The sequence below is a fragment of the Hyperolius riggenbachi genome, chromosome 8, assembly GCF_040937935.1.
Source record: "Hyperolius riggenbachi isolate aHypRig1 chromosome 8, aHypRig1.pri, whole genome shotgun sequence".
In the NCBI taxonomy this organism is placed as follows: domain Eukaryota; kingdom Metazoa; phylum Chordata; class Amphibia; order Anura; family Hyperoliidae; genus Hyperolius; species Hyperolius riggenbachi.
Genome location: NC_090653.1, coordinates 207,773,274 through 207,797,394, shown reverse-complemented (window position 1 = coordinate 207,797,394; position 24,121 = coordinate 207,773,274). Strand labels below are relative to the sequence as shown.

Genomic DNA, 24,121 nt, shown 5'->3' with positions numbered 1-24,121 from the left:
CCTAAGATACTCTGTTCCAATCATGGACTATTACCTTGTGTGATAGGAGAGGTCTGTGTGAAAACACACAACAATTGCCTCATTTACATAATAGGTATTTGTTATAGATACGCAAATTCCTGTCTCCCTTCTTTGAACACAATAGGGCTTTACATTACAGAGACAGTTTGCATAGCCAGAGTGCATGAAAGGAGAATTCTGTTGCCCCATATACATCATGCTCTTGAAGTTTGAAATGGGTTATCCCAAACAGTATTATTGTATTTATAAAGCCCTGACATATCACACAACATATAACATATGCATTTAGTAACATATATTATTTTTATGCTTGCCTCATGAGCATCTTTATATAGAAGTCAGTAGTGTTTATTCTAATGCTCTCTCTCTCAGAAAAATGTGTGTGTGTACTGTATATCGATTCTATTCTATTTGACCACGGCCCCATCCTCCCTGTGCTCCACAAGAGAGTGCAGAGGGAGGAGGTGGGCGTGCTCAGGTCACTGTTTAGGGCCGGTTCACACTTGCATTTACAATTTTGCTTTGCGATTTTTGGGGGATTGTACAGCGATTGCGCTTTGCGATTCTCATTCCAGTGTATAAGAAATACATCGCGATTGCGCTTTGCGATTCTCATTCCAGTGTATAAGAAACACATCGCGGTTGCTTAAAAAAAGCTACACGCAGCGTGTGTGAGATTTCCGCAATCTGCAAGTGCTGAAGTGTGAATGACCCAATAACCTTTGCTTTGCCATAGTGCTTTTCCAAATGCCACTGATTCGCAGCTCTGCTGAAATCAGCGCTGCGTAATATGTTGGCGCTTTATAAATACAATAAATAATAAATACATAATTCATGCTTACATTGGTTCAGTATGAATGGACCCTCAAAGAAGGAAACTCCAACTTTGCTTGCAGCTCTATACTTTGGCCTCAATTCACTAAGCATCACTGCAATCAGTAATGCAGAAAACAGCTGATTTTACCGATCACCTTACCAAATGCCAATTCACTAAACCAAAAAAAAAAAAAAGTAAAATTATTGGCTAATTACTGACTTGTGCAGTAAATACCTCAATAAATGTCAAGAGATTGCAATTCACAAAGATTAAAGCATTTGGTAAATCAAGTATAAGTGTACGGTATTTACCTCTAGCTCTGACTAGCCAATAACTTACAAACTTCATGCGATAATATTGACAGATGTAGCAGACAGCCAGTAGGGAGAGACAGGCAGCCAATAGGGAGAACCACACAGCCCTGATACAATACTCTGGAGGGCGGGACTTCAGTATGACATAGCAGGAGAAGGAGACATTTAAAAAGGCTTTTCTGTATGCCTTTAGATGTGCATCTCTATATACTTGTATACAGAAGCACTCCCTCTAGTGGCTGCAGCACATCTAAAGGGATGCCTGAGATGCAATGACAGAAAATCCCTCATTCATGCCCACCACTTGTGGGAAGCATGAGACTAACAGCTTCCTGCCTGATCTGCTCCACAGTAGAGTTGGGCCGAACCTCCGATTTTAGGTTCGCGAACCGGGTTCGCGAACTTTCGCGGAAGGTTCGGTTCGCGTTAAAGTTCGCGAACCGCAATAGACTTCAATGGGGATGCGAACTTTGAAAAAAAAAAAAATTATGCTGGCCACAAAAGTGATGGAAAAGATGTTTCAAGGGGTCTAACACCTGGAGGGAGGCATGGCGGAGTGGGATACACGCCAAAAGTCACCGGGAAAAATCTGGATTTGACGCAAAGCAGCGTTTTAAGGGCAGAAATCACATTGAATGCTAAATGACAGGCCTAAAGTGCTTTAAAACATCTTGCATGTGTATACATCAATCAGGGAGTGTAATTAAGGTACTGCTTCACACTGACACACCAAACTCCACTGAACAGAACAGGTATGCAGTGGCGGGTCCACTGAACAGGTATACAGTGGCGGGTCCACTGAACAGAACAGGTATGCAGTGGCGGGTTCACTAAACAGGTATACAGTGGCGGGTCCACTGAACAGAACAGGTATGCAGTGGTGGGTTCACAGAACAGGTATGCAGTGGCAGGATCAATGAACAGGTATGCAGTGGCAGGATCACTGAACAGGTATGCAGTGGCAGGATCAATGAACAGGTATGCAGTGGCAGGATCAATGAACAGGTATGCAGTGGCAGGATCAATGAACAGGTATGCAGTGGCAGGATCAATGAACAGGTATGCAGTGGCAGGATCAATGAACAGGTATGCAGTGGCAGGATCACTGAACAGGTATGCAGTGGCAGGATCAATGAACAGGTATGCAGTGGCAGGATCAATGAACAGGTATGCAGTGGCAGGATCAATGAACAGGTATGCAGTGGCAGGATCAATGAACAGGTATGCAGCCAGGGACAAGCTAAGGCTAACTAATCTTTCCCTATGAGAGACTGCAGTAGCTCGCCCTACTCTAACTAATGCAGGCACACGAGTGGCCACGGCCGCCGCTGCCTGCCTATATAAGGGGGGGTGGGGCTCCAGGGGCTAGTGTAGCCTAATTGGCTACACTGGGCCTGCTGACTGTGATGTAGAGGGTCAAAGTTGACCCTCAGTGCATTATGGGGCGAACCGCAATGGGGCGAACTTTTCCGCAATAAAGTTCGCGTGCGGTACCCGCACGCGAACCACCTAGGTTCGCGCGAACCAGGTTCGCCGGCGAACCGTTCGGCCCAACTCTACTCCACAGCTGGTGAAACTTACCAAGCAGGGCTTAGTGAATTGAAGCATGTTTTTTTTTTGGTATATTACTCAACTTCTACCGCATGCGGGAAATCTTAGTGAATTCGAGGGAAAAAAAGTTTAAAATACAGAATGCGCATTTTACCGACCTAAATTATTTTACAGAATTGCTCTTAGTGGATTGAGGCCTTCGGATCGATACTTCTGCGTCATGTAACTTTGTTATAGCTGGATTAAATATGAGAATTGTGTAATGATATAGTTCCCTATTTACATAGATCGAAAAATCCGGGAGGGTGAACTAGGGCCATGCAGTAATGAACCGATCTATGCAGCAACAGCCCTACACCTAGTGCCTACTGTTAACTACTTCAGCTGGATTTTTTTAGATCACGTGGCCAGGTTAGACTGCTCACAAAAATTAAAGATAAACTTTTTAATCAGAATATGGCATCAAGTCAATGCAACTTCTGGAATATTGGTCTAGTCCGTGAAGTAGCCGAGTGGCATGTTAATCAGTTTCAGCTGCTTTAGTGTTAATGAAATTAATAACAGGTGCACTAGAGGGGCAACAGTGAAACAACCACCAGTACAGGATTGGTTTAACAGGTGGAGGCCGCTGACATTGTCCCCTCCTTATTGACTGTTTTTCAACTAGTTTTGCGTTTGGTGACATTCCTTTCCACTACTGGCAGCATGAGGCAATACCTGGACCCTACAGAGGCCGCACAGGTAGTCCACACAATCAATACTGGTAGTTTCTTGATAGGAACCATTGCGCGAGGTCGATAAGCAACAGAAGGCATTAAACAAGCCCACCTATGCCGTTCAGATGGGGGGCGGGCACCACCGAGGTCTTCAAGATACTGCCAAGCCAGCATGCCATAAAGGGGGCGTGGCTAATGGTAAAATATAGCTTTTTCTCTAGAAAATCATTTTTTTTTATAATTCTTTATGTCAAATTACATTATTAGTAATAAACACGTTTGATTATTATTGTTATATTCACTTTCTTTGCTTCAGTCTACTGTAATTTCTGATGGTAGGATGTACTGAGTGATGTCTATCAGTCCATATACTCCTGCTTTCCCACAAGAATGTGTCTCTCCTAGCACAGTATAGTTGCTGGGCTTTACAAGGAAGAAATATTACTGAAAGCTGGGAAAGAGAACATTTTTATTCAACCATTAAAGGGGAATAAAATATCACACACAGCACAAGCTGACAGTTCAATCCCCAGTGTGGTAGTTTATACAAGTTTTAAAAGCGGTATTAACCACAGTTTTGCACTGGTTTGCATTGTTTTACCAGTACATTTCTGGAAATTCATGCAGAATTAGCACAGTGTCTTCTTTTTATAAATGAATCTCAGAGCACATGCAGATTACCATTTTCTTACCATTATAGCTGTAATTAATTACTGGTAGTAGGAAAGAGGAAAAACAAATCACTGGTAACTGCATTGATTAATCTGCCCCAGTCAATGGTGAATTATTTCTGTTTCTCTTTAAAGTGAACCAGAGATGAAGCACCCTCATGTATTTTACCATATATATCAGTGGGAACATTAGAGAAAATGCCTACCCTGCTCTCTGTTTCATTCTTCACTGTTCAGCTTGCTTCTTATCAGCCCTGATAAAATCCCCGACTGAACATTCAGTCTGGCTTTGCTCAGGAATCATTATAGCCGAGTCTGTGTTCTCTGATGTCTTTTCAAGCCCAACCCTGCCCCCTTGTGGCTTTGATCAGCAATCATTATAGCTGAGTCATTATAGCAAAGCCAGACTGAATGCTCAGTCGGGGATTTTATCAGGGCTGATAACAAGCAGGCTTAGCAGTGAAGAATGAAACAGAGAGTATGTGTTTTCTCTAATGTTCCCACTGATATATATGGTAAAATAGAGGAGGGTGCTTCGTCTCTGGTTCACTTTAAATGCAAGTGAATGGAGCTTTTTGTCTGCACTATAAAGTAATTGCTTTTAAACTTGCTAAAAGGTGATTAAATCAGGCATTATGAGTGTAATGAGATCATAAAAGTGGAGAACAAAAACTTTTTTTTACTTTTATATTGCTTTTTTGTCTGTAGATAGGCCCCAGTTTGTGGTCTGGTGGTACCCCAAAACTTTAGAAACAGCTTTGTAACCCTTCCCAGACCGATAGGTTTCAACAACTTTTTTTCAGCTGTATTGAAAGTATATCTCATATTGGAATCAAGCTGTTATAAATAAAACTTTGCGATAACGACTTGAGCACTTTACTCTTGTGACAAGGTAAACAAATGGACACAAATTATTGAATCACATTATGGCCATTTGCTAATATTTAGAATAACTGGCAGCACAGCCAAACACTCCAGACACTGTGGGAGTATTGAAGTAACAGACAATGGGGTTAATTCACTTAGCTGTGTGAGCTAAAATCTCCCAGCGCACATTATGCATCGCGTGGTAGTGCTGTGTAGTGTGCGCTGGTAACTTATGTGCGCTGCTTTGAAATAATGGCCGCTCTTTTAATCCAGCCCTGAGCCCTGTCGGGTCCAGTGGCTTTCTAGGATGTGATCCCTGCACTTTGATTGGCCCAATAGGCTGCCTGTCACTTTACAATACCATGTGCACCATATGCCCCAAGGGGCCTTTTCCACTAGCAATCACTAACTGCTAGCGATTGAGATTTGTCACAATTTTTTTAATCGCGATTTTGCATATGCAATGCACTTGCATTGCAACATTGTTGTAAAAATTGTTCCGAGGTGCAATCACGCTTTTGTAAAAATCGAAAATACCCATCGCGATTCCTGTGTTAAAGTGGCAACCCCAGCGATTTAAACATTGCTAGCGATTTGCGATTTTGTGATTCAGCATCGCAATTGCTGCAAGTGGAAAAGGGCCCTAAATGATAATTTTAGAAGAAATGTAGGTGAATATTCTTAATTTCTTCTACTGTATTTATTTGTTTGTTTGGTACCATCATATACAGTGGCTGGATAGTGTACTGGTTAAAGAGGAACTTCAGCCTAAACAAACATGTTACATTAGTTATGTTAATTAAAATAGATAGGTAATATAATCTCTTACCCACCCTGTTTTAAAAGAACAGGCAAATGTTTGATTTCATGAGGGCAGCCATCTTTTTGGTTGAAAGGAGGTGACAGGGAGCATGAGAGACAATTCCAACTGTCCTGTGTGCTGAACACCCCTTCCCAGTTGCTAGGCAACGTGAATAACAACATAGGAAATCCCATCATGCCTTGCACAGCATCAGGAAAAAAAAGCCCGGGCAGTTTTCTTTGATGGGTGGAGCTTAGCTAAAAATACAGCTAAAAATGATGCTTTGGTAAGAAAAACAAAGTTCTGGTGCTGTGAAACTGTTCAAGAAATACCAAGCCTTTTCAGTTCTGCTGAGTAGATTTTTAGCCCGGAGGTTTACTTTAACGATACGACTGACATGGGAGACTAGGGTTTGAATCCTGGCTAGGGTCAGTTCCTATTCAGTAAGAAGTTCAAGGGAACACTTCACTGCAGGGTGGTCTCGTGCGCGCCCTTAGTGGCTGCAGCTCTTAAATGCTTTGAGTTCGACAGGAGAAAATCGCTATACAAATGTTCGGATGATTATTATTATTAAGCTCATAATTGTCTTTAATCTGTTTCTGTAAACATTTGAAAAATAAAAAGCGCTGTGCATTTCTACCGGTTCCCTTTATATACTACATTTCATTTTGAGAAATGTATCTCTGTACACAGTATATTAAGCAGGGATAGGGGACATGAGAAATGGGGCAGAGAAGTTCTCATCAGTTTAAGGTAGAAGCTCCAGGCCTCCAGCAGCTGTCTGTATACATACAGAGTGAAAGGGTCAGGTGGGATTCCCAGAGCAGATACTATTTTTGATGTAATGCACATGTTAGTGTTTGGTTAGGTTTGTCTATATGACCTCAGAGTTCACTGTGTGACAGACTCTGGTATAACTACAGTTGGCTTTCTTCCAAGTCTGGAGAGCTCATATCAGACAACTTTAGCCTCACTCACTAAGGCAATACAAACATCACTTAGAACAGACAAATCCTAAAGAGTTGTACGGACGCTAGAGAAAACTCGTACGAGCTCAGTGAGGTTTCTGCTGAGAATCTAGCGTGTGGATGGGTTTTTCCCGACTTAAAGGAACACTATTGATCTACATATTTTTTTCAATTGAGATAGGAATTATTTGGGGAGTGCTGCTAAGTACTGGTGTATACACTTCACTGGCAACCTCTTTGTTTACTGTTATCAAAATGCTTTCAAACTTTACTGCCAAAACAGACGGCAGAATGAGCCATGAGGAGAGGGCAGATGACTGCCGACATCATCCGCTGTCACCCCAGTTATAGAGTACATGTGCCACCAGGCGTATGTGTGCCACATGGTACAAGACTTGGTGTAATGAGGGTGACAGTGAAGGATGCTGGGAGTTTCTCCAGCAGGACAGGTGAGAATATTCAGAGCACGCACACATTTTACACTTGGGGACAGGCAGTTGAGGCGGCATCGCTAGGCTGATTTCATGCTGAAATCTGTTGGGAATCGGCCTAAGGGAAGGCAACAGATTCCTCTCTGATCAGATTTGATCATAGAGATCTGTATCATGGTCGACCTTCCCATACATCGCTAGAGCCTTAATTTACTAAAGTTCTATCGAGCTGCAGATCATTAGAGAGTATAACGTGATCCTGCACACCTGGCCTAGTTTTATTAAAAATTCCCTGGGTCATATCAAACCATAGTGGGGTTGCTGGAAGTTCTGCAAATCAACAGTTGCATGTACACACCCAGAGTGTAGTCAGCCCCAAATCTATAATAGTTCTCTCTTTTTTATTTTTTTAAAGTTCCGGAGGTAACGAAACATTTTGTGGATTAAGGGCCTGTACACACTGCTGCGCTTAAGCTACATTTTTAGAAACGCATGTGATTTTTAAATTGCAAAGCCTTGAAAATAGAAAAATTGCATTGCACCAGTGTGTACAGGCCTTCACGATTTTCATGATTTTTCAAAAGACCGTGCAATTAAAAAACGCATGTGATTTTAAAACTGCAGCAGTGCATACAGGCCCTAAAGCCCATGGTGGGCTAGATGACCTTCTGCTGACCCTGATCATGGTGCTCGTTGTCTTTGGGGGTCCCTCTCATTCCATGTGCTTATTCCCCTCATCAGATTTCAAGAGCTTCACTGAATAGTGAACAAGTGATTCTTTAGGAACAGAGCATACAGGCACATTATTATGAACCATGCATGTCCAGTGAGAGAAAATGGTCTTGCAAATGCGCTTCCTTTTACTGGAAAGCACTTGTGCAACCCACCCTCCACCGCACACATCTGAAGAACAAAAAACAGCCTTGCCTGATCATTGTTCAGTTGATTGTTACATTCAGTGGCTTGATCAAAGCTAACAGCTACTCTCTTAAGGTACCCCAAACATCAAGTGATGATGGGCAGAATCGACCAAGGGACAAATCTCTCTCTAATCAGATCTAATTAGAGAAAGATCTGTGAGCTGCCCATACACCGCAGGCCAATTCCTGATCAATTTCATGCTGAAATCGATTAGGAATCAGTCTTGTGAGGCCGCCTCGCTGACCTGATGCTGTCTTCCCTAATGTGTAATGTGCCCCCGCCCCGATGCCCACTGCACTCTATACAGTACTTGTCTATGGCCGTCGCATTCTCTGGCTTCCCTTTGCCATCCATACATGTGACGTGCCCCACGTAGTTGCCTAGTAATGTGGGTTCATGTGTGATGTCGCACACACGCCCTCACTAGGCAACCACTTAGGGCGGCGGAGGGAGCCCTGAGCAAGCGGTGGCTGTGTACAGGTAATGTTTAATGTACACTAGGCCCCGGGGAGGGGGGCACATTGAACATTAGGCTGGGCAGCGTTGGGGGTTTCATCGATTGTCCCGATATCGCTCGCCGTTACCGCCGTTCTCCAATTTTGGACAAAAATGAGTCGCATTGTCGGTCAGGCATGCACTTGGCGGCACTGATTCTCATCCGACTATAATAATCGCCAAGTCGTCTGATGTATGGGCACCTTTAAAATACCTGTATGTTGGCCTTAAACTTGCTGGTTTATTGAGTGGCTATCATAGTACAATATTCTGCTACTGTCATTTCCTGATACACAGTTGGCTTCAGAACTCAGCTGCAGCAATTCCACCCCCATCACAAACTGATGACCATGGATTTCACCTCTCCTTATAGAGGTATCATGTAAAACAAATGGATCCATTTTATTATTTTATTGCCCTCAAGTTCTCTGTCTCTGAAATCAAACACTAGCCTGTCAGATCCCCTTCTCACTGTACAGTAAATTATTGGCAGACCTTTTCACCTTTTTAGGTTCAGGAGGGAGCCAGTGGCATATTGCATCCTGTCACTTTAACAAAGGCAGCTGAGGAGGGGTTAAATCTTTTAACTCCAAACATAATCCTGCATATTCAGGAAAGATGAGGAGATAATGCACTGATGTATCTCCATCTAAGTCTCTCATTCACATGTACAGCGTCTTACTGTGCACAGTGTCTGATTTTGGAATAGCTGTCCAGGGGGTGTGGATGCCTAAAAAAAACCAAAATGAAGTGCAATCTGGAATCTGAATGGTTTCCATTTAGCTTAACTTGCATTTAGGACAAAGCCATCCACACTACACAATGTGCCCTCTTATTCAGTGTATCTCCATGTTTGAAAAGGCATTAGCTCTTGTGACACTTGCCTTTCTGATTGTGAAAGTCCTAAGCTGAGTCATACACAGGCAGATTCTCCACTGACAGAGGCTGCAAATCATCTGCCCATCCTGAAACAATTCTATGGCTAGGAACGCATTAGGTGGAAAAGCTAGCGTGTTTCCAGCTAATGAAAGTCTATGGGCGCATGTAAAAACGCATATTTGTGCATTTTACAGTGTGCGTTTTTGAAAACGCACAACTTGCTGCATCATTGGCCTTTTCCACTAGCAAGCGCGATTGCACGTGCAAAGGCCTGCCTTTGCGATCACGCAAGCTGCTTTTTTCACTACACACGTTTGCGTCATTTACCCGTCAGGAACGGAGCACGATTGTGGCGAAAATAGCGCTGCCTGATATTTGCATGCAGGGAAAAACAAAACGCAGTAGTGGGACATGAGAAACTGCTCTAGCAATTAGCAAAATGGCTGCGATCCACTTTTTGAAGTGGATCAAAGTCAGTGGAAAAGGGCCCTAATGATATGTTCCCACTTAGCTGCGAATGAACATTTTTGGACCGTTCTCCGCTCATCACAAAATGGACAGTGAACGGCTCCTATTTTATACATAGGAGTCTTTCACACTTGTCAGGCTGCTACGGATCAGTGAGATCTGTTGCGATAAGCGGGCCGCACTCCTGTTCAGTCCATAATAATCCCGGGCCGGGCTAATGCGCTCCCCCATATAGCCTATGGGGGTAATGCATCCGCCCCCCCGGCTCCAGCCCGACCACAGCGGGCCATGGGAGGACACAGTGCAGAAAACACATGGTTTTCTGTACCGCCTTGTGTTCCAGGCAGCTTCACTCCATCAGGATCGCTACAAATGTATCTTTGATTTGTCTGAAAAGATTGGTGCAGTACACACACACATTAGTGTAAAAAAAAACAAAAAAAAAAAAAACATTAACCCCTTCAGTACAAGCGGTCTCTGGCCCCTTAAGGACCAGAGACTGCTGGCACCAAAAACTCGTCTTCTTCCAACGAATCGATGTTACCGTCGTACACCCATCGCCTCCGGCCACCCACTCTGCCATCTCTATGACGGCAGAGTTCCTGTGTGCCGGTCAGGACCGCTTTCATTGGATCCTGACTGTGTAATCAATGTAAACCAATGGGATTTGCTCACATTAATTACAGGGTCAGGATCCAACAAAATAGTCTCCTGACCAGCTCACAGGGCTTTGCCGTCACAGAGATGGCAGGGCGGGTGAGCTGCTGCAGGGAGACATCGACAAGATCGGCAGGAGCAACGAGAACACACGGCAGTGAGGTGAAATCTACTCCCTGGCAGGAATAACAGCATCAAAACAGGGCGTAGATTTCAATCACCATCGCCCGGAAGTGGTGAAAGGATACCAGAGCTGAAGACACTTGGAGAAATGGGGGGAGCAGGCATATATGGACAGCTGTAGTGATGCCCACCGCTCCCCCATTCTCCTCCGACCCCCTCCTTTCCTACCTAAATGCCCCCCCCCAGGCAGCCTCTTTCGGGTCGAGCATTAGTGGGCAGGCGCGGCTGCGTGTGTCCTACATCATGCGGCCGGGAGCGCACTGCGCATGACGTAATCGTGATATCTTGTGTAATACGGAAGGGAATGACTATGGTGACATCCTGGGCCACACCTTTTTCCACCAAGTCTACGCGGTCTCGATTTTTTTGTTTTTTGTAATGGGGTCCTGAAAAGACACTCAAGACAGTTAATTAAAGAGGTGTTCATGTCTGTGGTATACTGCTGCGCCTAAAGGCACTTTTGTATTGACCTGAGCAAGTGGGCCAGCACCAGTGAAACATGTCTTATGTGCATGAATAAAAATTATACTTAGGGCTCATTTCCATGGGCAGTTGAACTGTGTGCTCAGCAAGCAGTTATCAGGCAGCAGCGAGCAGTTGTGAGAGTTTGAAAGAATTTCACTGCCTATCAGCTGCCTGTGGAAAAGAGGCCTTACCTTTGTGGTTTGTCGTTTAAGGAGGTAAGATCGATTTACTCCTAACAGGGCCGTTTCTTGGGCAGCGCAGGCAGGGCGACCGCCCGGGGCACAGACCAGCAAGTAGAAGAAGGGGGCGCAGACAGAAGGACAAAATCACTAGGGAGTCGATGACGCGTGGTTCAGCCAAATGGAAGAAAGAAAGAAAATTACCAACACAATCACCTTCCTCGACTCCTCCTGGGCTGCCTGCGTCCGACATCAAGTCATTATCACGTCACCACCACGTGATGACACCTGATGTCCTGTAGCGGTACTGTAGTGTGCGGCGCCCATGGAAGAGTCGGCTTTCTAGGCTCTCTTCGCCTGGGTGTTTACCTGGTCCCTGCTTCCTCCTGGACAAACAGCTGGTCACTAGTAAGTAGGCAGATCTACTTGTGACCTGTGGCTGTTTGACTGTCCCTAAAGAGGGTTCACAAGTCCACGGGGGTGGGGGGAAAGGGGCGCAATTTTTACACCCTCGCCCTGGGTGCAATTTAGCCTAGAAACTGCCCTGACTCCTAACATATATTAATTGGTATTAAATATATAAGGTGCCACCTACAGTGTTTTTAGAGTAGCCATAACCCCAAGGGGTCCCATATTGCAAACCTTAGTGTTTCCAGTATATCCAACCAGAATGTGCTAAGTGGACCTGGAATACCAAGCAGGAATGGTTATTTTCCCGTAGGCTCTAACGGTGGTTGCAGATCTTTACAACCAATCCATATGAGTATAATACTTACATCTTACTATACCAATTTGTACAAACGATTCTGCACCATTGGGCTCCTGGTCTCTTTTACCTAGATGCTTGGAGGCGTTGGCGACCACCAGGAATCATATTAGCTCTTTCTATTTTTAAAAATAGACCTCCTAATAATTTGTATAGCAATGGAGACTTTTTTTTAACAAAAGTAGAGTTACCTTTTAAATTAAAGGACACCCTAACTGAGAGGGATATGGAGGCTGCCATCTATTACATTTTAAACAATGCCAGTTGCCTGGCTCTCCTGCTGATCCTGTGCCTCTAGTACTTTTAGCCACAGACCCTGAACAAGCATGCAGATCAGATGTTTCTGACAAAAATCTGACAAGACTAGCTGTGTGCTTGTTTCATGTGTGTGATTCAGACACTACTGATGCATGAATAATCAGCAGGCTGCCAGGCAACTGGTATTATTTAAAAGGAAATATATATGAAAGCCTCCATATCCCTCTCTTTTCAGTTGTCCTTTAAAATAACATTTAGGGCCCTTTTCCACTAGCAATCGCTAGCGTTCACGCTGAACGCTAGCGATTGCTGAATCGCAATTACCGGCGATTCCCCGACATTCGCGGCCGCGATTTTGCTATGCTATGCACTGCATAGCAAAATCGCGGCAATTATCGCTCCGCCGCGCGTTCGCGTTCCCGGCAAAAACGAATCGCGGTAGTGGAAATGACCTACCGCGATTCCTATGTTAAAAAGCAAACCGTAGCGATTGTAAAATCGCTAGCGGTTTGCGTTTTTGCGATTCAGCCAGCGCAAACGCGCTGGTGGAAAAGGGCCCTTAAGAATGGGGTAGAGGTAACTAACGCTTCGGCTTCTTAACTCTATTTATTTTTTTAATTTACACATATCCTACAAAAGAGAGAAAGGGTAATTCAGGATAAAAAAAGAGAGGCAAAGTGTAAAGAAGAATCTGTGTTAAAAAAAAGTCATAAAAACTAATTATCCCAAACACGGTTTTCAATCAAACATTAGCTTGGCCTGTCATGACAGCTGATTGATCTGCCAACCTGTGTTTTGTTTTTCACCAGTGAGGACAAAACAAAGAAAAACCTGCCTTTGAACATCTGCTCCAAGTCATTCAAGAAAATCTAGTATCTCCAGAGCAAAGACGTTATCCATACAGAGAGATCTCTAATAACAGGCTTTCCATTTTGCCCCTCAGGTACGCTGAAACAGGAATCTCAACCAAATGGAGAAAATGTATCGTAAGCCAGTGATCAAAGGGGCTGTAACCTTTTTTTTCCAACAGTTTTACAAAATAATACTTGCCTCTGCTACCCTACTGTGACAATCTGCCACACTGTATGTTCCACCCCCAACTCCCCCTCCCTGGGCTCATGCAGTACATGTTTCCATGGCTGGACATACGTGGGCAGATCCCTGAATGATACAAATAAAAGAAAGACAGATGCGAGATCAGCCATATTCTTTGTGACTGCCCACCCTGCAGTGTAGCCCAATATTTACTGGGACTCAAGGCTACACTTTACCCATCCATTCGCACACTGCCATAGACTCAAACGGAAGCTCTGGCTAAATACACAGGTGTAAATAAATACATTAAGACTGATAAAAATATTTGAATGATAAAACTCGTTTTGCACTCCCACTCTTGCTCTGGTTTCCTGCAATGCTAACCAGTGCCTACAAGTCTGCAGCCAGTCTGCCAAAGATTAAACTTCTGCTTCTCCGGACTTCTTGTAAAATCATTACATGGGATAATGCTACCAAAAAGCATTCTTTTATTGAAGTGTTGAAGATGATTTAGAATATTTAATCAATTTTTTTGTTACACTGATCAACAGAAAAAGATTTCACCAAAGTGAGAAGAGATCTAGGCAAAGAGATTTCGGGTAATTAAAAAAGGAAAATTCACAAAAATGATTGCCCGCATAAAGGGGCCCATACACTGATTGATTTCAGCTATCAATCGATCAATCAATTCTATGGAATCGATTCAGAAATCGATTCTATCAAATCTATCGATCAATTTGCAGCCAATTTCGATCATCGATTTCACTCGATTTGATCTGACAGGGTGGAAAATCTAGGTGATCTGCTGCTGGCAGCAGATCGATGGCTCATAAAGTTGCATTGGATCTAATGGTCCAATAATGCATTTAGATCGATTTCCAATGGATTTTCAATAGATTTAATTCTAAAATGTATTGGAAATCTGTTCCTAGTATGTGGCATACATCAGATAGATTCCTGTCAGATTCGACTTGACAGGCATCTGACAGAAATCTATCTGATGGTTGAATCTGCTGCAAATCTATAAGTGTATGGCCACCTTTAGTATAAACGGCTATTGTTATTACAATTATTCAGTTTTGTAGCACTGGCGTTTTTCCCACAGCACATTGCTGAACTAACAGAACAATTCATTTTACAAGCAGTCTCTCAAAGGGGATCAAATCTTCTTGACCAAACAAAGTTTAGGGTAATATTGGGGTTGGTGGTGGGTGTGGAAGGAATTAGTTTATCAATAATATATTTATAGTATGTGGGAGAAAAGCCACACAGACACAGGGGTGACATGTAAACTCCTTACAGATAATGTCCTGCACAAGATATTATCTTGTGTCTCTGGTACTGTACTGGCAACTTAGTTGTTACGTTACAAGCAGTGATATGATTTAACCACTTCCCAACCACAGGTTTTTTTTTTCCCACTTAAAAACCAGAGCAATTTTCACATCACGCTCCTCCTATTCATTCACCAATAACTTTATTGTTGCTTATCACAGCAAAATGATCTATATATTGTTTTATTCGCCACAAAATTGACTTTCTTTGGGTGGTACTTTTTGCTAAGAATAATTATATGTTATATGCATTTTAGAAGGGAACAATAAGAACAAAAAATGAAAAAAATATTATTTCTCAGTTTTCAGCCATTATAGTTTTAAAATGAAATGTGCTGCTATAGATAAAACCAACACCTTTTATTTGCCCATTTGTCCCAGTTATTATAACGTTTAAATTGTGTACCTAGTACAATGTATGGCAATAATATTTTATTTGGAAATAAAGATGTATTTTTTTCCATTAAGTGTTTTAATACTATATCAATAATGACTAGCCTTTATTTACAAAAATAACAGTAATATACCTTCATTACATACATATTTAAAAGTCCCTAAGGTAACTATTTATGCATTTTTTTTTAAAATGTCTTTTTTGTGTTAACTATGGGGTGGGGTGAAATGGGTTAAAAAAATAATAAAAAATGTATTTATTTTTCTGTATAACTTTTTAGCCACAAGATAGTGCACACACTTAAATCCTGAGTACTGTGAACAGTACGCAGGAGAAAGTTTACTTTCACTTTGTTAAATCTATGTACCCCCCTTTTGATGTTACATGTATAAAGCTGTCTGTACCATCAGCCTGCAAGCAAACAGGATTTAAAGGCAACCTAAACTGAGAGGGATATGGATGTTTCCTTTTAAACAATACCAGTTGCCTGGTAGTCTTGCTGGTCTCTTTGCTGCAATAGTGGCTGAATCACACACCTGAAACAAGCATGCAGCTAATCCAGTCAGACTTCAGTCAGAGCACCTGATCTGCATGCTTGTTGAGAGGCTGTGGCTAAAAGCATTAGAACGGTGCTTGGGGGTAATATTTGATTCTTCTCTCTCATTTACTCCTCACATTAACTCCCTAACCAGCTCCTGCCATTTCCAACTGAAAAACATAGCACGTATCCGACCTTTTCTCTCCCATGACACAACCAAAATGTTAGTACATGCTCTTATTATATCTCGATTGGACTATTGCAATATATTGCTTGGTGGACTTCCAACTAACCGACTAACACCGCTCAATTCTGTACTGAACTCTGCTGCTCGACTCATTCATCTCTCCTCTCGCTCTTCCTCTGCTGACCCTCTCTGTCAAGCTCTTCACTGGCTACCAATTAATGAGAGGATTCAGTTCAAACTCTTAACCCTAACCTAAAAAGCTCTCCACAATCTCTCTCCCCTGTACATCTCCTCACTAGTCTCCAGATACCAACCCTACCGCAATCTCAGATCTGCACACGAGCTTCTTCTATCCTCTTCTACAATTACCTCCTCACATTCACGTGTACAAGACTTCTCACGTGCCTCACCCCTCCTCTGGAATGCCCTTCCACAACACATTCGCCACTCTCCCACCTTTGAAATTTTTAAACGCTCCCTCAAAACCCACCTTTTCCGACAAGCATATTCTCTAGCTTAGGCCATGCACCTACTAAATAACCTAATTGCGCACTGCCTGTACATATACTGTATACATCCCCACCTCTTGTTTCCACCCCATTCCTTTAGATTGTAAGCTCGCAAGGGCAGGGCTCTCATCCTTTTGTGTCATGGACTGTTATTAATTTAATTGCTTGCACACTGTTAGACATTTATACATTTTAGTCATCATGTTAAATCAAATTGTAATCAGCAGTGCTGTATTTTGTATCAGTGTTCATATTTGATGTATATCATTGTCTGTATCGTTATGGATCCCTTGTTTGTTTTCTTACATTGTACAGCGCCACGGAATATGTTGGCGCTTTATAAATAATAATAATAATAATAATAATAATTAGAAACACAGGATCAGTAGGCGAGTCAGGCAACTGGTATTATTCTCAGTTTAGGTTTCCTTTAAGCCCGACGAAGGCTGCAAAGCCGAAAGCTCGCTTATTCTTATTTTTTAGTTAGCCAATTAATGGTATCATCCTGATTTAAAACTTCTTGCTTTTACTGATGGCTAACATGGTACAATACCCTACTGCTAGTTAAAGAGAAACCGTGACCACGGATTTAACTTCATCCCAGTCAGTAGCCGATACCCCCTTTCCCATGAGAAATCTTTTCCTTTTCTCAAATGGATCATCAGGAGGCTCTGTATGGCTGATATTGTGTTGAAACCCTTCCCACAGTGTGATGTCAGGACCATGGTGCTGACATCACACTGTGGGAGCCTTGTTGCATTATGGGAAATAACAGCTGTTTTCAACTGCCAAAAATGTATGCAGCAGCTACTTCCACTGACATCACCTGCCAGCAGTAAAAATGTCACCATATGATAAATGATTTTACAATGGGCAAACACTGACTAAATCGTTTAAACATAATTATTGTAAAAATTAAGCATGTTTGTTCATTACGTTATTTTCACTGGAGTTCCTCTTTAATAAATTGCGGGGCTCGCTGACGCCGACTTTCATTCATCACAGTCACTGTGATCAGGTTTGGGAACAAGCTGTTCCCATTCACTGATCACGGAATAGCGCGATTGTGACGGAAATGAACAGCAGCGGCACAGCGATCGGGAACGGCGGGATAAAGAAAAGAGTATGCATATCAACACTCCTGATTGTTAAATGAAGTCTCCAGAGGAGTAAATATGCGTATCAGCTGTGCGGAACCAGTTAACCTGGCTGTGTGGTCTTATGGGTTTGCATTTCTGCCCATTTAATGCTATAATGAGGCACCCTTTCCTCCCCCATTCTTGTGAATAGGAAGATCATAGCCTACATCAAATAATTTTGTGGGCACCACAAACAAATTGATAGGTGATGCAGTTTCTCAGAATACTTCTATAAAGGATACACAGATTATTACCAGGCCAGATACACCCCACTGGCCCAAACTCAATGGAACCACATAAAGCCTTCCTATAATTGCTATGAGGGGTGCGTAGTCCCTTCATAAACACATTGTACTGTTTATGTACAGCATGGGACTTTACAGATCAGAATATTGTCCTGGAAATCCAAAAAAGTAGCAACAATCAATATAGACCACCTGGCCTGATTTATGGATTTATCTTCCTGCTGCCAGTTCTGACCTTTAACTTTATTCAGACTCCACCTGCATAGAACCTGTTCCCTAGCATAGGTGATGCAGCACTCATCTTTCCACTGAAAACTCACTGGGTCTTTTGACTGGTCGGGCAATCTCAGGAACCAGGGGGTCATAGGTAGCAATGTGATCCACTGTCCACTAAAGGTAGCAGTTTATCCTTGCAGAGTGCTCTGGTAAAGAACAGTGTAGACTGTGTGCCTTGAGAGAGCCAACACCAACCACTGATAGCAAAGTTAACATATAGTGGGACAGGGGTCAGCATGGGCACTGGGAATAGGCTGTGGCTGCACAATCCCTTATGCGACTGAAAATGATTGCTTCCATACATTATGGACATCTTTATGTGTTTTTTTTCCCCCACCAAACCTCTTTTATCTGCCACTGTCTTTAGTTTTTTTTGTGACCACATACTCCTTTGTCATGGATGTCTACAGGCATTTAGAACTAAGTTTTGGCCCAGTGTCAACTTTCTACTTGACTTAAAAATGCAAATAATTCTAAGTTGATGCAGAATCATGCAAATGTTACTCCAAATCTATGCAGCTTGAAAATGGACCAATCAAATGCTTTCACTGCAAGATTTGATTAGTCCATTTACAGTTTAGATTTTCATAATTAGCATAATTTTGTATCATAATAATTAGCATAATTTTCAATCATATCAAATTTATTTGCACCTCAATTACAAATCCATACCGAGAAATGTGGACTTTGGTACGCGTAGATTTGGGTAAGTCGTTTATTGAATACAATTCAAACATAGTTGGCACTGGCGTGTACCTTTAAAAAATGCAGATAAACACAGATCAAAGTTCAAAACAGACATTAACACCTTTGGGACCAAGGATGTTACAGTTACGTCCTCTGTGTGGCTGTCCGCTGCTGACAGAACGTAACTGTAACATCCTGAAGTGTTGCCGCGATCTCACGCACCAGAAGGGGGGGATTCAGCTGTCATCGCCCCTCACTAATCAGGAGCCACTAAAGACAAAGAGGTTCTCACCTCCCCATAGAAGATTCCACAAGATAAATGTTTCAAAAATATTATTTAATAACTATAATATTAATTATTAATATGGGAGTACGTTATTAAATTATGTTTTTGAAACGCTTATCTTGTGGAATCTTTTATGGAGAGGGGAGTACCTCTTCCCCTATTTTATCCTCTGTGTTTCTGAATTCTGATAGAACAATGGAATTTAATGTTTCCCATATTTATCAGAATGAATGCATTCACTGACTGCAGTGAAGACCTAACCTGCTATCCCATATTATTCAACAATTGCCAAAAGGGTGGAGATAGCCCATGGGCAGGGTTTGAAAAAACAACAACCCAATATGGCAAATCCAGAATGAAGGCCAGAGGCAGGGTCACCCCAAGGAGATAAGCACTGAAGATAAGAAACCCTCATTAAGGAATGATTGCGTAATTTCAAAATGCAAATTAACACATACAGTAGTTCCAAATTCCAACAAACACTGCTCTTTGTAAAAGATTCAGCAAAACGCAAACCTTAGTGAATCCACGAGCCAGTGTTATGCCTTATTGCATAATCTATCTTGTTACACAGAACTACTTTGCATTATCATAGTAACGAAGAGCTAATCTTAACAATAGTCCAGTATTGTTTCATTGGGAGAATGGCTGTTATTTTTCTCATTTGCCACTAGAGGTCACTGCTAGACACACAGCACGCTTTGTAGCAGTGATAATTGAACTTCAAAAAACGTTTTGTAGAATATGCTCACAAAAGACTTGGTGCATGTTAATCTCAAAAGAGCTGGGGGTGTCTATGCAACCTACAAATGAATCATTTTAATACGCAAATAGTGACATCCTATCAGGCAATGTAAAAATAATTTTCAGAAGTAATATGGCAAATGTAAGCCCTAACAGTGCAGATGTTATGGAGCGACTGCAGTTCTGAAGCATCTGAGACTGATCTGTGTGGGATATTATGTTTCCCTCAAAAAATGTGCCTCAAGAGATAATTGCTTGAGTTGGTGAATTTCTATAAACAGCTGCAAAATTGTAGTGAACTTGTGCAGGTTCTTGATCTTTTGTTCTATTTTGGGATAGACTGAGGCCGGTTTCACACTGCTAACTGGGGGCTGAAACGCCTTCGGGATTACCATGTTAGTTCAAGGTCATCCCCGTCTGGCAGCCAGCCAAGCAGAAAGTGACGCTCACTTCCTGTGGCCAAGAGATAACGTGCACGGACACATATTGCTAAAAATACACTCCGTGCATGTGCGACATGAGAAACTTGCAGCGGGGTTTCACACACACAGTGTCGCCATAGAAGTACTTGATTATTGGTCTACCGCATGTCGCCGCAGAACCACACGGTAACAGAGATATTTCCTAGTGTCTGATGTGGCGAAAAGGTCACTTCCATCACATTGTGCCGTACCGCGCCGGTATGAAAGTCACCATAGTCTTTCATTGCACTGCGGTGGGATGCAGTAAAATTACCGCACCCCACATTGTACTCCTCTCCTTGCCCACCGGAAGATGCTCCATTTTGCGCTGCATCTCGATGAGTCCTGATATATATGAGGCCCAAGGCCCCGTTCACAATTGTACGGATGAAAAACTGAGCAGCGGAATTGATCAGTTCACAAAAGGGATACGTTTTCCATCAATAATCTTCCGTTCCGTTAGCGCGTGGTCAATGCTACAAATTTGTCCATTCAGCAGAACGGTCCGAACAGATGTTTTAACGGAGCAATATGAAAGAATCCTATTGATAAACATAGGATCCACTCAACTCCGTTAGGGTCTGATCTGTTGCAGTCTGCTAAATCGACTATTTTTTTCTGTCCAGTGTGAACCAGGCCTTACCCTTACATACGTGTGTTTTTTAATCTTGACAAGCACATAATCCACAAGGAAGTTTTACGTTTTCTCCATGTCTGTGTTGGTTTTCTCCAGGCACTCCAGTTTTCTCACACATCTCGAAGAAATACAGGTAACCCGATTGACTTTTGCAAGAAAACTATGCTTACAATGGACATATGACTACAATAGGGATTCGATTGTGAGAGTCTCTGGCAAGACTATATGCTCTGTTAAGTGCTGCAGAACAGTTCAGCGCTATATAAATAAAAAATGCATAAGTAGAGTCCCCAGAAAAAAATCTCAACAAGCTGCGCCAAACAAATTATATTACTCACAAATCCTGAATTTGTTACTCAACTACAATTTAATCTGGAGAAGGAGGCAGAGCCGCTATCGCTGCCACAAGGGAAGGAGCCAGAGCTGCTGCCTCCGCATCGCGACTGCAGGGGAACACCTGGCTCCACCAGATAACTGCTGCTGCTGTCTGATACGTCCTCAATTTCACTGATGCCGGATGTGCTGAGCCCCCCTTTACACACTACCTGCACCAGGCCACAAGCCAGGGGCTTAACTTCGCAGTGGCTGCCAGACCCTCCACCGGCTTTCCCTGCCAGGGTCTCCGCTGGCCACAAAGCTGTGGAGCCCCTACATGTGCGGCCACACTCCAATCCATAACGCCGGACAGCAGCAACCTCCACAGATGTTAGCCCCCACACCGCCCTGCCGACCCCTCGGTCCGGCCCTTGCAGACTTTGCTACAGCTGCGCTTGACACCTCTTCACCACCGACGACCTGGCCCTGGGTTAACTCTGCTGTCCCCCTCCATCATGATGCGCCTCTGCTTCCTCTCTGTGTGGCAGACAATCTGTGTAGCACCTGTCTTGCTGTGAGCGTTTCGCGGTGCAGAGTTGAGTGCTGCAAATGGCACCACTCAAACCAGCACTCAGACTGCTCCTCTAGTCTCAATCTTTTCTATCTTCTGTTTCTGTAAGGCCTCGTTCACATCTGCTGCGCTGAAAAACGTGTTAAAGCGCATGGTAAAAAACGCATGCGCTTGTGCGCGCTTTAGTCCGCGTTTCTGTGCGTTGCGCTGCGCTTCTTTAAAGCACGTTTTGCTTACTGTAGCAGCAGCAGTTGTCAATAAAACTTTGTTTTTGTATGTAAATGTATTTTTTTCTCCAATTAGGGGTAAAAAACGCATGCGCTTCTATGCGCTTGTACGCGCTTCTATGCGCTAAAAAAGCGGACCCATTCACTTGCATTGCTGTGCGCTTTCCAGCTCAGCGCACAGAAATGCCTGCAACACTACGTTTCTGTAACGCTGCTCAGCGCAGCGCATAGATGTGAACCAGCTACATTAGTTACATGGAAAAATCAAAACCTTGCTGAACGCACAGGGCAGTGCGCTGTGGAAAGCGCACAGAAACGGCCCTGATGTGAACGAGGCCTAAGGCTGCCTATGTATGCTTTGTTCTTTTATGCCTTATGTACCATATTTACTTTTTTTTATTTATGCTGCAATGCTGTCTATGTATGCTTTGTTCTATGTTTCTATGTACCATACTTAACAGTACACTTTTGCTGTTTCATCACCGACCGTGTGCCAAAACCAATCCCTGGTACCACCCCCTGTTGTACATGTCGAAAATTAATTCTGATTCCTGGGATCGCTGCTAAAAAATCCAAAAGTATTCTATAGAAAAAGCAAATGACCCTGCAGGGCTCTCCAATATCCAGGGACAGAGCTACCATAGGAAAAAATGGGCAATTGCCCCAGGGCCCCAGAGCCTGTAGGGGCCCCCAAGGTGTCCCTCCCCCATCTTAACTGTTGCTCCCCAGGGACTCTGTAGAGTCTGTTAAGTTGGGAGGTGATTGGGGGAGGGTCAGCAGCCAGCTCAGGGGCCCAGGAGGGAAATTTGGCTGCACAAAGGGCCTCTAATGACGCTTTTTGGTCGGGGATGTCTGTTGGGGGGCCCCCAGGCTAATTTTGCCCTAGGGCCCAATTGTTACTTGAACCGGTCCTGCCAATATCGGTTTGCTCATATGAGGTATGCTCCTATGAGGAAATTAGATCTCTTCAAATACTTGTGTGCATTCTAATATTATATTTGGAGGAACTGTAGTAAAAGCAACATTTTTCCACAGTATTTATTTATACATTAGTTACGCATGTCTCCCTGCCACTGTAAATGTACTGCATGCGTTACCATGACGGCACCCGCCGCACTTTGTCTCAATAAATGTGATAGCCTCTTAGGAACATCATTGCATTGTGTTCTGATGTGATTATATTGTCAGTTGTGATGCAACAGACACAGTGTGAAAGGAGCCTAAGCATTATCCCTTGCAGCCACTTGCAGGAAACCATATGTTTTAAGCTATTCGTTTAATGCAGTGTTTAATGCTTTAGACCGGTGTGTCTCAACTTCTCCAAACCGAGTACCCCATATCACAATATACTCCCCTATTTACTAAGAGCTCCCAACAGTGGAGTAACTATAGCCTCCATCATACCCATGGTCATGCAGGAAACTAGTGGGGCCCATCAGAGGAGGTGGTACCGGGTGGGGGCCGATCAGTGAAAGCATCTAACCTGTCCAACATCTCTTCCTACTTCATTCTGCGCATCATGTCTCCATAGCACACTTTTGAATTGAAATATCTTAACAAAATGTATTTTCCTCATAAGTACTTTTCGTCCTCATTTGTATTCTTTAGAAAGCGAGAGAGAGAGACAAACACACAAGCAGACAGAATATAGAAAAAGAGACAAGACAGCTACACAAAGCTGCTTAGTGTATAGACCACCATGCTGAATTTCCCTATGAACTTGGATGAACACTGAGCTATTTTCTTCCTGGTTCAGCATTTTTCTCAGAGTCTTGATGACCTTGGATACACAGAAATCTTTTTATTTATTATGATTTCAGGCACAGACCAAGCAGCCCACACTACCAACTCCTCCACATGCATCACTTTCAGCATAATTTACCGTAAATGTATTCATTCCTTGTATAAAAAAAAAAAAAAAGAAAGAGAACTGGACAAAAATCTATCAACTGTATTGTTGTGTAAGCAAATCGGAAGCAAATAAAGACCCATCCCCATCCCATAAACCCAGACATGACTGAAATATCTGCATTATCTACCAGTTTATCCAAATCCAACTACCTCTGCAGGTCTCAGCCAAACTCCATTATAAGTTTATGGGAGCAAC

At 43.0% G+C, this 24,121-nt stretch overlaps 1 protein-coding gene and 1 long non-coding RNA gene across 12 annotated transcripts in view; one reads left to right on the top strand and one right to left on the bottom strand.

Moving 5' to 3' along the window:
• NR6A1 (nuclear receptor subfamily 6 group A member 1) overlaps positions 1-24,121 on the bottom strand; it is a 592,176-nt gene that overhangs the window by 191,741 nt on the left and 376,314 nt on the right. Inside the window, exon 2 of one of the 10 annotated variants that reach the window (XM_068248138.1) lies at positions 864-1,011. The exons of the other annotated variants lie outside the window; for them this stretch is intronic. Coding sequence (XP_068104239.1) covers positions 864-948 — 85 coding nt within the window. The 5' untranslated portion in view covers positions 949-1,011. The remainder of the gene's footprint in view (positions 1-863; positions 1,012-24,121) is intronic. 10 annotated transcript variants of the gene reach the window in all.
• LOC137527565 (uncharacterized) overlaps positions 1-24,121 on the top strand; it is a 27,636-nt gene extending 3,515 nt beyond the window's left edge. Inside the window, exons 1-4 of one of the 2 annotated variants that reach the window (XR_011023178.1) lie at positions 11,366-11,441; positions 13,239-13,372; positions 20,998-21,034; positions 23,623-24,121. This is a non-coding gene — a long non-coding RNA (uncharacterized lncRNA). Of the gene's footprint in view, positions 1-11,365; positions 11,442-13,238; positions 13,373-20,997; positions 21,035-23,622 lie in introns of those variants that run through there. The other variant, XR_011023179.1, reaches the window with a different exon arrangement.